The sequence below is a fragment of the Columba livia genome, chromosome 2 (genome assembly GCF_036013475.1).
Source record: "Columba livia isolate bColLiv1 breed racing homer chromosome 2, bColLiv1.pat.W.v2, whole genome shotgun sequence".
Lineage (NCBI taxonomy): Eukaryota > Metazoa > Chordata > Aves > Columbiformes > Columbidae > Columba > Columba livia.
The window spans coordinates 81,250,616-81,263,216 of record NC_088603.1 but is presented as its reverse complement, the minus strand read 5'-3'; the positions used below and the strand labels follow the sequence as shown (position 1 = coordinate 81,263,216).

The window sequence follows — 12,601 nt, the reverse complement described above, 5'->3', positions numbered from 1 at the left end:
TGCTGAATAGAGTCCAGTGCAGAGCAACAAAAATGATTAAGGGAGTAGAACACCTTCCTTATGAGGAAAGGCTGAGGGAGCTGGGTCTCTTTAGTTTGAAGAAGAGGAGACTGAGGGGTGACCTTATTAATGCTTATAAATATATAAAGGATGAGTGCCATGAGGATGGAGCCAGGCTCTTCTTGTTGACAACCAATGGTAGGACAAGGGATAATGGGTTCAAACTGGAACACAAAAGGTTTCACTTAAATTTGAGAAGAAACTTCTTCATGGCAAGGGTGACAGAACACTGGAACAGGCTGCCCAGGGGGGTCGTGGAGTCTCCTACTCTGGAGACATTCAAAACCCGCCTGGACACATTCTTGTGTAGCCTCATCTAAGTGTTCCTGCACCAGCAGGGGGATTGAACTAGATGATTTTTTGAGGTCCCATCCAATTCCTAACATTCTGTGATTCTGTGATCCTGGATTGAAGAGGAGTTACCCTAAACGCTCTTCAGATTCCTCTAAGAGCACTGTGCAAATATTGGTCTGCTAGTATTTATTCACATGCTGATTTACCTGTTGTTTTGCTGGCATTAGAACTGTAGTGAAGTGACTCACTTGTATTACAATACAAAATTATAATGACCTCTGCATGGATACTGGCTTCATGATTGGCTTACAATGGCATGGGCCCGTTTCTGGAGTCCTTGCTTTTCTGTCTTGCACCACTACTTGAAATGATTCGTTAAAATATATGTTCAGTTCAAAAGTGTACTTTTAGTTTACCCAAATCTCACAGGTAAATGGAAATCTGACTTGCTTAAGATTTTCTGACATTAAAAAACTTAAGATTGGTTTCCAAAAACAAGCTGGTGCTTTTTTCCCTTTATGTTTTATGGCATAGTGGTTAGAAAATTAACAAAGATTGAGTAGGCCAGGATTCAGCCTTCCTTTCTGATGCAAAGCAAGCTCTGACTTGGTCTCCCACCTAATCACTCCCTGCAGGGTAGACTGCAATGAATCTGTCCACCTGTCCTGTGTAAGTATCTCCCATTTGGTATAAAATAAGTAATTAGTTGCTGGAACTGAATTAGGGCATCTTGTCTGCCAGGCAAATTCATTAATCAATGAAAGATAGACTTCTTGTCATTCTGAAAGCCAATGAAGATACAAGTACAACAACCGTTAACAGTACTAAGAGCAGCCATACTTCCATATCTAAATTGCAGTGGCTAGAATAACTTTCCAGAAAGTTGGGCAGACTAATTAAAATATTTAGCTAGGCAGATCAGACATCTGAGTCTTAATTCCAAAAAAGTTTTCTAGCATATTGTCCAAGCAGAGAGGGAATAAACCTTCCTTTAAAAAAAAAATAAAAAAATAAAAAAATAAAAAATCAAAACTTCATATTTTAATTTTGACAGAATTATTTTTTCATCACACAGTCTGTGTCTAATTGACTGCTGGGTGGGATCTGTGTTGTATTCTGACATCTTTAAAAGCAGACACTATTATCTGAGGACCTTCTCTCTCATGTGTCACTCATCCGAATCAGTGGGTTAAAATTTTGGTTTGGTTTGGTTTGGTTTGGTTTGGTTTGGTTTGGTTGGTTTGTTTTGATTTTGTTTTGTTTTGTTTTGTTGTTTTGTTTTGGTTTTTGGTGTTTTGTTTTTTTTTTTTTTAAGATTTTTCTTTCTAATTCATGAGGACTAGAATACCTTTCAATTGCACTTGGCATCTGAAACCAATTTTTCAACAAAATCTGAGCGAGACTGGTTCAAAGTCACATTAATGGAATTAGTCCCATTTAGTTTACTGAGTGAACAAAATTCACCTCTTTTCTATAGTAAAACTTGTGCTTAATAGTGTATGCAAATTCTGTGTTATACTAAGTTTCCCAGAATATGTAAATAGATAACTTAGATAAGAGCCTTCAATCCACAGAGTGTGTATGCATAAGAATGTATAGTTCAGCACTTGATTGTCTTTTAAAATATTTATATAGATTTTACTTGAAAGTAAACCTATTAAAACATGCTACGAACCAATAAATAATACTGAAAATAGATGCTGTCTAAAGGGTAATAATATGCAAACTCTATTCCTAATATCATAATTGTGAAATAGATGATAGATTTATATAATAGATCATCCAGATAACAGACCATTCAAGTAGTATGCAAAGTTCATATTACCAGGAGAAAAAAAGGCCAGCTCCCTTTTATCATGGTCTTTACTTGCACTGAAATTCCTGAAATTATATCAATGAAAGATATTTTATTTCAGGTTTCTGAATTGTCTGTTTTGTTGACTTCTCTATTTAAGATTGATGTTTCCTCTGCTGTCTCTAGTGGAGTTTTTAATACATTCTGTGAAATGCGTTGTACTAGCCACTCTGGAAATCTAAACCCAATTAACTGCAAACTTCTACGGTATGGACAGGCAGATGATGTGAAAGGTCCTGGGAATGATTCTTCAACCTTGCCTTATTTAAAGTGTCATTACCAGAAGGATGAATAGTTGCATTTCTCTTTCCAAGCATGTTAGCATTCTGGAAATTTGCCGTGCTTTTTTATGCAAACTAACTTGATGGATTTCACTGGGATCCCTCTGGAAAGACCAATGACAGCAAAAAAAATGGCTCTTGTGATGTCTAGGTGTTTCTCTACAGCTGTCTGAATATTTTAAATGTGGCTGCCAAAGAGCCCTGAGATAATGGTTTCTGACCATCAGAGAGATGCTTTTTTAAAGCCAAGATGTGCACAAGTAAACAAAATTCAAGTATTAGGTCCAAATATCAATTCACTTTTCTTCTATTAAAAACTATTTTTAAACATTCCCCTACAATATGGACTTCTCTTGTTAGATGAAAATGATATGATAATACAATGCTTTAGCCAAACAATTATTTTTTAATAAAAAAAGGAAATTAAGGGAGTGTCACCTTAAAAATACACACCTTAAAAATAAAAACTTACTGATGAGCTCCTAAGCCACTTGAGAATGGTCTTTTATTTGCTAATGTCAGAATAAAAACTGAATAAATTTTAAAATATAATTGCATTTCTTCTATATCAGGGCCTTATCCTCTAAAAGTATATTTATGTCATAACAAAATAAAAAGACTTACTATTTCTTTGACTAAAATAATTTGCATGTGCTTTTATTGCTTGGCATATATGAGTTTATTTCTCTAAATTGCTTTCACAGTCACTCTGTCATCAATGAACAAAAGAAAGAGACGGGAAAACTGAAGCACAATCACCTTACAAAATATGAATCAACGACTTCACTTAATTGCTTTGATTCCATAAAGTATAATTTATACCAACTAATTATACAGTTTTTGTCATTTAAATGTTGAAGTAAATGTAACCCATCCATCCTTTCTTAAAGCTCATTTAAAGAATTGGAAATAAGCCGCATCCGTCCTTTCAGCTAGCTCAAACTGGTCTAACGCACGATGCATTATGTGTTAGCCCATTAATTTCCAGGAAGGTGATGTCCTGAACTGTCTTTTTACTTAACCAGCTATAGTGTGCAGCTTATATCCACTCTTCTTTATTCAAAGGCAGTGTTGTGTTATAAAATATTTTAATTTAATTGCTTCAATATCATTGCTATGATAGGAAAAACACTTCTCTTTTCAGTCTTTGCCTTATTTTTACTGGTTTTGGCAAGAATCAAACTTTGGTATGAAACATTTATTTTAATATTTACAAAAAAGTTCTATCTTCAACAATGAAACATGCACAGTGATGCAGAAAGTCATTGTACTAATGGAGAGTCAGACAAGACATAAACAAAACACTTCTGGAAATAAATTTCTACTCATGAAATCATTCAGGTTCAATTTTCCTTTTAGTTATAAAGAAAATATCCATTTCTGAAGTGTCTCAGTTTTCTGAAATGTGGGCCAATAGATACCTGCAGGTCAAACAACTCTGACAGAGATATATAATGTTTAGAGGTTTCCCCTTTGTTCCACTCGTCATTACTGTGAGACATGCAAGGTGGAAGTTCCCCCACTGAATATGTTCAAAAGCACAAGTTCTAAATAAAAAATTCCATGTTCAGCAGGATATTCAGTGTTTTTTCATCACTGGATGTTGATATCCCATCTGAATCTGACTGTCTCCTTAAAGGACCCTTGATGAGACGAAGGTGTTCCGTGATACATTTTTTTTGCAAGCTTGTAATGTATTATTTATCAATTTAGCTTCTTCAAAGTATTAATAATGCATGTTCTCCCACTTCTGCTGTGAATTTTTTTTTCTTTCGGCTTAACTGAGTTGAGTTCAGAAAATAAATATAAACTTTATCCTGTAATATCTTCTTATTTGATAAGGTAATCTATTGCATAGCATCTTTGGTATAAGTACTTCAGGAAACTGTGTTCCTGATTATGTGAAACAAAAACATTTAGTCTACAGCAATTAGTGTTAAAGGACCTTCAGCCCCTTCTTTCACTTGTCAGTTGGACTTCCTGGATTCTTTGACCCATGATGACTAGACCCATGATGAGACTGGAGGTCTCAAAGGCTCTTTAGGTCTTGCCAGGCTTAAACTTGACATCTACCTAGACCTGATTTTAAAGGCTTCTTTTTCACACATAAACTAAAATTCTACACAAGTATCCCTTTAACTATGGTAGTCAAACAAATTATAAACTCAATTTCTGGCAAGTAGTTACTCTGAACCTTACTATACTAGAAATAAAATTCATACTCAACTTTTTTTCTATCATTTTTTTTTTGTTAACTGTAACTAACCTTGTCTCTGTGAATTTCAGACACACTATACATCATCTCACATACCACTTAAGCAAATGGGACTGGCTAAGTAAATCCCCATTGATCAGGATTTTTGCTTTTACTATTTTGATTAAGCAGAAGTCTTTAGTTTACAAGAATATAAACATGTTGCCTGTAACACATTCACTTCCTCCCCCAAAAAAAAGAATGCTTCTGGCAACTGTCTGCCTTGATCAAGCTTGTTCTAATACACCAGAGTCCCTATACTGACATTTTAGCTTGTAAGCCATGCTAAATGTTTATTATTTTCAATATCAACAGGAACCTCCAGTATTTTTCTTCTCTGTTGAGAGTCACTGCTATAATTCAGCTTCTGTGACATTTGATATAATAGAAAGAAAAGGTTTTCAATGCTATTAGCATGCAAAGCACAGGGCAAGCTTGGTCTCTTGTGATTTTTCTGTTTTTTTCCTCCTTCATAGCGTAACTGGGCAAAGATGTCATAAGTACAGTGCATCCATTAAATGGGACCTTAAGGCTATCTTCTTCAAAAAGGATTATATATTCCATGATTCTTCTGTGTCATGAAAACTGTCTGTCATTGTGTGAAACTTGTGTATTTTTTTGCAATGCCATAGTAGATGAAGGCATACAATAAAATAGAAAATTGCTAAGGCTCCTTACAGCAAAAAAGAAGTAAAATATAAAACTGAAAATCAGATGCAGGAAGGAGCATTGGGCCCAAGGAACTTGCCAGTGCATTGAGTTTTCCAGTTTCTAGGCATTATTTCCTCTTGCCCCTATAGAACCCTTCCAGCAGCAGAGGTTCCAGCTGAAAGGAAAGACCAAACTGCAGTGGTGGATGACTTAGCGAGCGTTGAGGATGAGGACAGTAAGAATGTTGGTTCAAAGAGATCCTCCAGGATTATTTGCTTGTTGGCCAGATTTGGAGCATCTCACACGTGTTTTGACAGGAAGTCAGAAAAGGGAAAGAGGTGCCAGTGGTTGTAGTCCATGTGAGTTCTGACAAAATAAGGTAAGACTGGACAGGGGTTTTAGGGGTGAAATTTAGGCTGTCAAATGAAAGCTGAAGTTAAGGACAGTTATAGTAGCATTGTCTGAAATTGTCTCACTGTATGCAATCAGGGAGAGAAAGATGAAAGGGCAAAGCTTTAAATGGCTGCCTGAGAAAACGATGTAAGGAGAAGGGATTAACATTATTGAAAAGTAGGGATACTGTTTAAGAATCGGTGCCCATTGAAAAGATGTAAAATTCATTTTGGCTGTAGGAAAAACAGGCTTCAGAAAGTTTAAACACTTTCCTATGGCCATTGTGATTCTAGCTGAATAGTTCAGGAAAAATTGCGGGTGTTGGAAATCACACAATTAAAAAAATGCAAAAGTGCACAGTTCACATAAAGGGTACAGTAACTAGAATTCTGCATTCTTCACTGAAGAATGCTACAAAAGGTATTGGTAGTACAGTAGGAAACATAGAAATGGTAGATCACACAGGATCAAACTAGGGTTCAGTAAAGACGACAAAGAAAAATCACATTATAAAGTCAAGGGTTACAATGGGAACTAGTATGGATAGCTTTAATGCCTAACACTAGACAAGAATATCAGCACAATATGCATGTTCAAAATCTGTGGAAAATAAGAAAATCAGTCAGGCAGCAGCACAATACCAAGGAGGAAAAAACACAGGAAAGACAAAGTAGACTTTATCAGTGGAGGAATAATGACGGTTGTTAAAGGAAGCTCTAAGTCAAATAAGACTTAAAGAATAGAACAGTATTAACACTAGCTTGCCAGGAAAATTTTGCAGCAACCATATGAATTTAAATGTAACATCTGCAGGAGCAAGATTATATGTTGGTTGTACTAGGTCAAAAAAAAAAAAAAAAAGTGAAAATAAATAAAACTGAGGGATATTGCTATAAAAATCTGAACGGGATAGCTGAGGCAGTTAAATCACTATGGGTGGTTTAGATGCTATCTAGTGACACCATTTTGAACACCCACAACTAATGTACAACACCTATTAAAAAGCAAGTCAGTAAGGGTAAACAATATAGCTAATAAAAGCAAGAACATATCTGTCAAAAAATGAAGTTGTGTCTCAGGGAGGACAATAGAAAGAACTATAAAACCTACTTTATCTATAAAACCACAGTAAAGAAGAGAAAAAATGAGTTTTAATAAATCTCTGGCAAACAAGCTAATAATAATTGTCTTTTAAAGACATCTGGAGGCAAAAACCCGAAAGGAACTGTGTAAAGTCAACACAAAATTGAGATATAGAAGAAGTGCCCAGAGAAGATAAGATCACAAATGTAAAACCTAATTTTTTTTTTTTTTCTTTCTTTGTGTTCAGCATAGAATACCTGGGGAATTTTTCTATCCTGGAACACTTCTTTATGGGGGACTCATAAGAAGGTTAGATAAGTTATAGAAGCCGTAGTGGAACAAACAGACACAACAGCAACACATCATTGGGATTAGCTGTTACGGGCCAAAGAGCCTGAAGGATGAAATAAGTGGACTATTATGATGTGTGATATCTTGCTTCAAACCACTCTGGCACATGAAGGCTTGGAGGTGTTAATACAATGCTGTTTTTTTCCATAAAGTTATCCACAGACTTTGAGGGAGCTAAGGATAGATATGACTGACATGCAGAAGGCAAAACAGTAGGAGCAGGATTAATGGACTCATAAAGAATATCCCATACTGAAAAAAACCCCAAACAAATAAACAAAACAAACAAACAAACAAACAAACAAACAACAAAACAAAACCAACCACACCAAAAAAACCCTGAACACAGCTTTTGTAAAGGTTATATTTTGCAACACTTTCTGAATTCTTTAAAGAGGTCAACATGCAGGTAGATAGGCAGGGATGAATTCAGAACAAATGAGGGGAAGCTGTTGTGTGATGTATGATTAATGTGTGCACCTCCCTAGTTAGGATGTTGCAGGCTCTGAAATCTGTAAGAAAAATCCATTGAGGGTTGTTAAACACAAAGACACCATCTGGACTAAAAACTGGTTAGAAACTAAGGAAATGTTCTGGAGTACTGTTTAGTCTGTTCTTATACATACCCTCTAGATAATAGTGTAAGAGACATAAGGCAGGGCCAGATGGATCTTTGTCTTAACATGGTCATTCTTACATGCCTGCAGAAATACAATATATTTTAATGCTGAGAAAAATAAGAGGAAAAATTTCTATATGAGAGAAAACTGTGAAGTTTCAGGTGTGGTTTGGTACCTGAGGAGCATTCATAATACATAAAGTGGGATTAAAATTCATGTGCAAGAAAAGAGATACAAAGTAAAAGTCTGCCATGATCTTACTGCAAATTCACATGAATATTCTGATATGAATCTACCTTACTAACAACTTCTAGCTGCTAATTTTTTCAGCATAGTTATCAAGGTATATGCTTGATTAGTGTCTGCATTCCAAAGATAGAGAATACATAAAACTTCAGTAAATTTAAGGAGAGCAATAAGTAACAATCCTAGTAATCATACACAAACTATGGAACCCTGTAAACTAGCATACCTCTGAAAAGCCTCATTTAAACTAATTGGTATGAAATGTTATAAATTGTCAGTGCATGATCACTATTTTGAGGTTGTGTTTCTAAGGACAGATACAGTCTTCTGGGCTAAGACAGGTAAAAAAATCTGCTCCTTATTACCATAACAACGTTTAGCATGAGCCAGTTCTGTCTTTGGTACCTGGAAGTCTCAGGTTATAACCTTTTTTTTCATTTGAAGGCTATCATCCAGTTTCTCTTGTGAAAACAGGATTTCCCAAATAATTTTTAAAGTGTGAATGAAATGAACTCTCAGGCTGATGCTGTGTAATTATGATGTATTTCCTCTTAAATATTAAAAACTCATAGTTTCAAGTTGAGTTTTGTATTATTAAAAACAAACAAACAAACAAAACAAAACAAAACAAAACAAAAACAAACAAACAAACAAAAACCAGTATATTCAAAGTTTTTTCATCATATCTTGTTCTTCTTCCTGGATCACAATTCCCTATATAAATGATTTTTCACATTAATACTTTCAGTCATGCTTATTTGAAAATTAGTGCCTTTGGAATACAACATACTCTTAGGAAATCTGGGTGGGTTGTCATTGACATCCGTGAGAGTAATGTTTACAGTGGTAGTACCAGCTAGTCCTCCCAGTTGTCCTCCCATGTCCTTGGCTTGAATTAGAACTTGATATTGTTCTTTCACTTCTCTATCCATATTTGGCAAGGCTGTTCTTATTACACCTACAAGAAGAAATGGCAAAGAGAAAGTACCAGTAAACAAAGGACCGTGATTGTCTGCTGTTACATTTTTATACAGGATCTCTTAGACGAGCAATGAAATTTCTCATAAGGGGCTGATAAGAGACAAGTTCTCACAGAACCATGCAAATCACTCAGGCTTTTCAAAAGCATGCTCATCAGCTATTCGACCATCCAAAATGACTGCTGTGACTTTTCAACCAGGACATGAACGGCTGAAAGAAAATGGTGCATTGTTAATAGGGATGTGAATGGTGTGAGCATAGGTTTACCACATGGGAACTGAAGAACCTTGTTTTATACAGGGTAGGGCAATGCAGGAAGAGTTAGCAATGCATTTCAGAGCCTGCATCTTCAATTGTTTCCAACCAGTCACTTGCCACCACAGTTAAGCTAAAGTATGCCAAGACGATATTCCTTCTGCACAAAATGCCAACAGCATCCTGACTTGTATCAGCAATAATGTGGCCAGCAGGACTAGGGAAGCTATCATCCCCCTGTACTCGGCACTGGTGAGGCCACGTCCCAAATTCTGTGTTCAGTTTTGGGCCCCTCATTACAAGAAAGGCAGCTCAGAGGAGGGCAACAAGGCTGGTTAACGGTCTGGAGCAAACACCTTATGAGGAGCAGCTGGGGGAACTGGGGCTGTTTAGCTTGGACAAAAGGAGACTAAGGGGAGACCTTATCACTGTCTACAACTACCTGAAAGGAGATTGTTAGCAAAGAGGGTGTTGGTCTCTTCTCCCAAGTAGCAAGTGATAGGACAAGAGGAAATGGCCTCAAGTTGTGCCAGGGAAAATTTAGATTGGATGTTAGGAAAAACTTCTTAACTTCTTCACTGAAAAGATTGTCAGGCATAGGAACAGGCTGCACAGGGAAGTGACTGAGTCAATGATATTCAAGGTCTTTTCCAACCAAAAAGTTTCTATGATTTTAATTTTATTTGACAGGTGACACAATTCCTTCTTAGACAATAGACCACACTATGTTAGTTGGAAATACTAAATAGTTAATTGTTATTGGAAGACTCTTTTCTTTCAGAAAGTTTTTTTCAAAAAAAGTTTTCTGCACACAGATGCAGTAAAAGCTTTAGGAGTTTCCTTAAAGAAATGTAAGTAAAATATCATGTGAAGACATTACCCAAATGACTCTGAATCTTCAGTGATTTTGGGTAGCTGATGTCTAAACAGGTATGCCATAATCTTCATTCTCATATGTTAAGAATGTATATGACAAAAGGAAGACATATATAGAGAGAGGTAATATTGATTATAGGATTAGCTGATGAGGTTGCAAAAAGCTACAAGGTTTTGGGCACTCAAGCTTTTCTCTTGAAACCAAATATAGAGAAGAAAATTCATTTATTTGTCAAAATCTTAAAAGTGCATAATCCTATATGTTCAGCTATAATTTGCAGAAAATGGCTGGGTTCAGATTGGTACAGACAGCATACACAAGTGAAAAATAAACCCACGGGACTTTTTGGGGTGGGAGTGACCCTTTGCAGGGCGGCACAGAGGGATTCCCCAAGAGGCAGGGTGGGGTGTGGGGGCCTGTAGAGCCCCCACGAGTGGGGCAGTGTCTGCCTTGTCCCATGCATCTCCGAGGGACTGTGCTCTCCCTGTGCCTGGGTCCACCCCACGGTCCCAGGGCAGGCAGGAGGACACTGCACCCTGTAGACCACAGGAAATGACAAATTTCCACCCTCAGGCTGCTCTCATGGATGTACTATGGCCCTTAATGTCTCAACAAATAGGACCCCCCCCCTGCAATGTCCCCGTCCCAGGCCCCCCAGTAGAATATATGCCTCCTTGCCCTCTGCGGTCACCCGTGGCCCTGCCAGAACCCAAGGCCCAGCTTGCTGCAGGCAGATAAGCGGGTTCGACATGTCCTTACAGGTTACCCTGCAAACTGGTAGTCACTTGCCTTAGAGCTTCGTCAGGGAGAGGACTCTCTGGGGTTCCTCCATGGGGAGAGGGGCCTTCACTGGATGGGATCTAAGCTTTTGGGGTGAAGGACGGGGCTGAAGGCGGTGTGGGTGGGTGGCAGGCTGAAGTGTAGCTCCATGGCAACTAATTTCCTGATGGAAATGCTCCTTGTAGCCCCATGAACCCCTGTACAGAGACACTAGAGAGTAATGTCCCTTCCCAAAGCCCTTTAAGATAAGGCTGTGGCATTACAAGTTGGACTCGATGATCCTTGTAGGTCGTTTCCAACTCAGGACATTCTACAATTCTACGATTCCCCTCTAAGTTATTATTGTTTTAGAAAATATTATTTTCTAGCATTAAACCATTTGGGTTTAAAAGCAGTCTTTCCCCTGGTGTTATAATGGGTCTGGAATGATAAGAAACAAGCTTTAAGGGTCATTCTTATATTTAGAGCAACTAACCACTGCCATGTTAACAAGTGAGAATAAGAACCATAAACTCACATTATTTGTTCTGACTCTAGAAATAACTTTGACCTAAATCTGCTATTTCTGGAACCTATTATAAGTTCCCGTTGAATTAAATTGTATAACAATTTCCTTTCTCGCTTCTTGTAACACTGGTGATGATAACAACAAAATTAATAATAACTACTAGTTTCTACCTCATCATGGCATATACTGTACTGCATAGGTCTGGAATATAACTAGCAAACACTGAAGAACATTTACATACTGCAATACTACACTTCAGAGCTTTTGAAGACAATCACTGTTGTTCAGTGTTTTGTATGTACCAGACAGAAATACTGAATTGTAAAACTGTAAGAATTTGTTCATATTCATGTGATATCCATGAAAAAATTTTTTTTGTAAGTTGGATTAACTTTACTAGTTTTTTTTTTTCTTTTTGAAATTCTTAACCCATATTTTTGCATTGTGAAGACGATGTGTTCCACAGTATTTTACATCATCTCTGGTATGTTCATTCTAAATAGAAATTAATTAAAGACTTCTCTTGTTATACTAACAAAAAAAAAGAACAGTAGGTAGAAAAAAGTCAGTATGAGCAGATAGTAGGTTGTGAGCAGAAGATGCTCTTTACCTGATTGCTATACCTGTTTTAGGTACAACTGAGTGGCTTTCTCAGTTAGAAATATTCTAGAAATGAGGAATTTGCTATCACTCTAGTAGCAAAGTTCCCAGTCACATACTGTTTATTCTTGTCTGGAAGTATAAAGGTATTCTATTTTTTTTTTTTTCTGTAAAATCCTTTGTCTCCACCAGAAAAAAAAAAAAAAAATCAATATGAATAATTTTCATGTCTAGCAGTTCATAGGCAATTTTCACTTTGCTACCTACTGCATTTCAAAACCATGGAAAAACAGTGAAAAATACTATTTCTACCAAAATCATCAGTTCACATGGACAGAACAAAGATAATTTAAAGTTATCTAATTAGCAAAATAGAAAAATAAAATGGAGATAAAAATCCACGGAAAAGAAAGGACTACAAATTTTGGTATTCTAGCTTCAGCTTGACAAAGAACATCCAAACTTTAATTTAAAGGCTTATTATACTGTAGAGGCCCTATTTGCATGTAATT

General features: G+C 36.6%; 1 protein-coding gene across 11 annotated transcripts in view; it reads right to left on the bottom strand.

Moving 5' to 3' along the window:
• CDH12 (cadherin 12) overlaps positions 1–12,601 on the bottom strand; it is a 565,327-nt gene that overhangs the window by 72,592 nt on the left and 480,134 nt on the right. For 10 of the 11 annotated variants that reach the window (XM_065052613.1, XM_065052615.1, XM_021298004.2 and 7 more), the window contains one exon: positions 8,879–9,046. In XM_065052613.1, coding sequence (XP_064908685.1) covers positions 8,879–9,046 — 168 coding nt within the window. The remainder of the gene's footprint in view (positions 1–8,878; positions 9,047–12,601) is intronic. The other variant, XM_021298011.2, reaches the window with a different exon arrangement.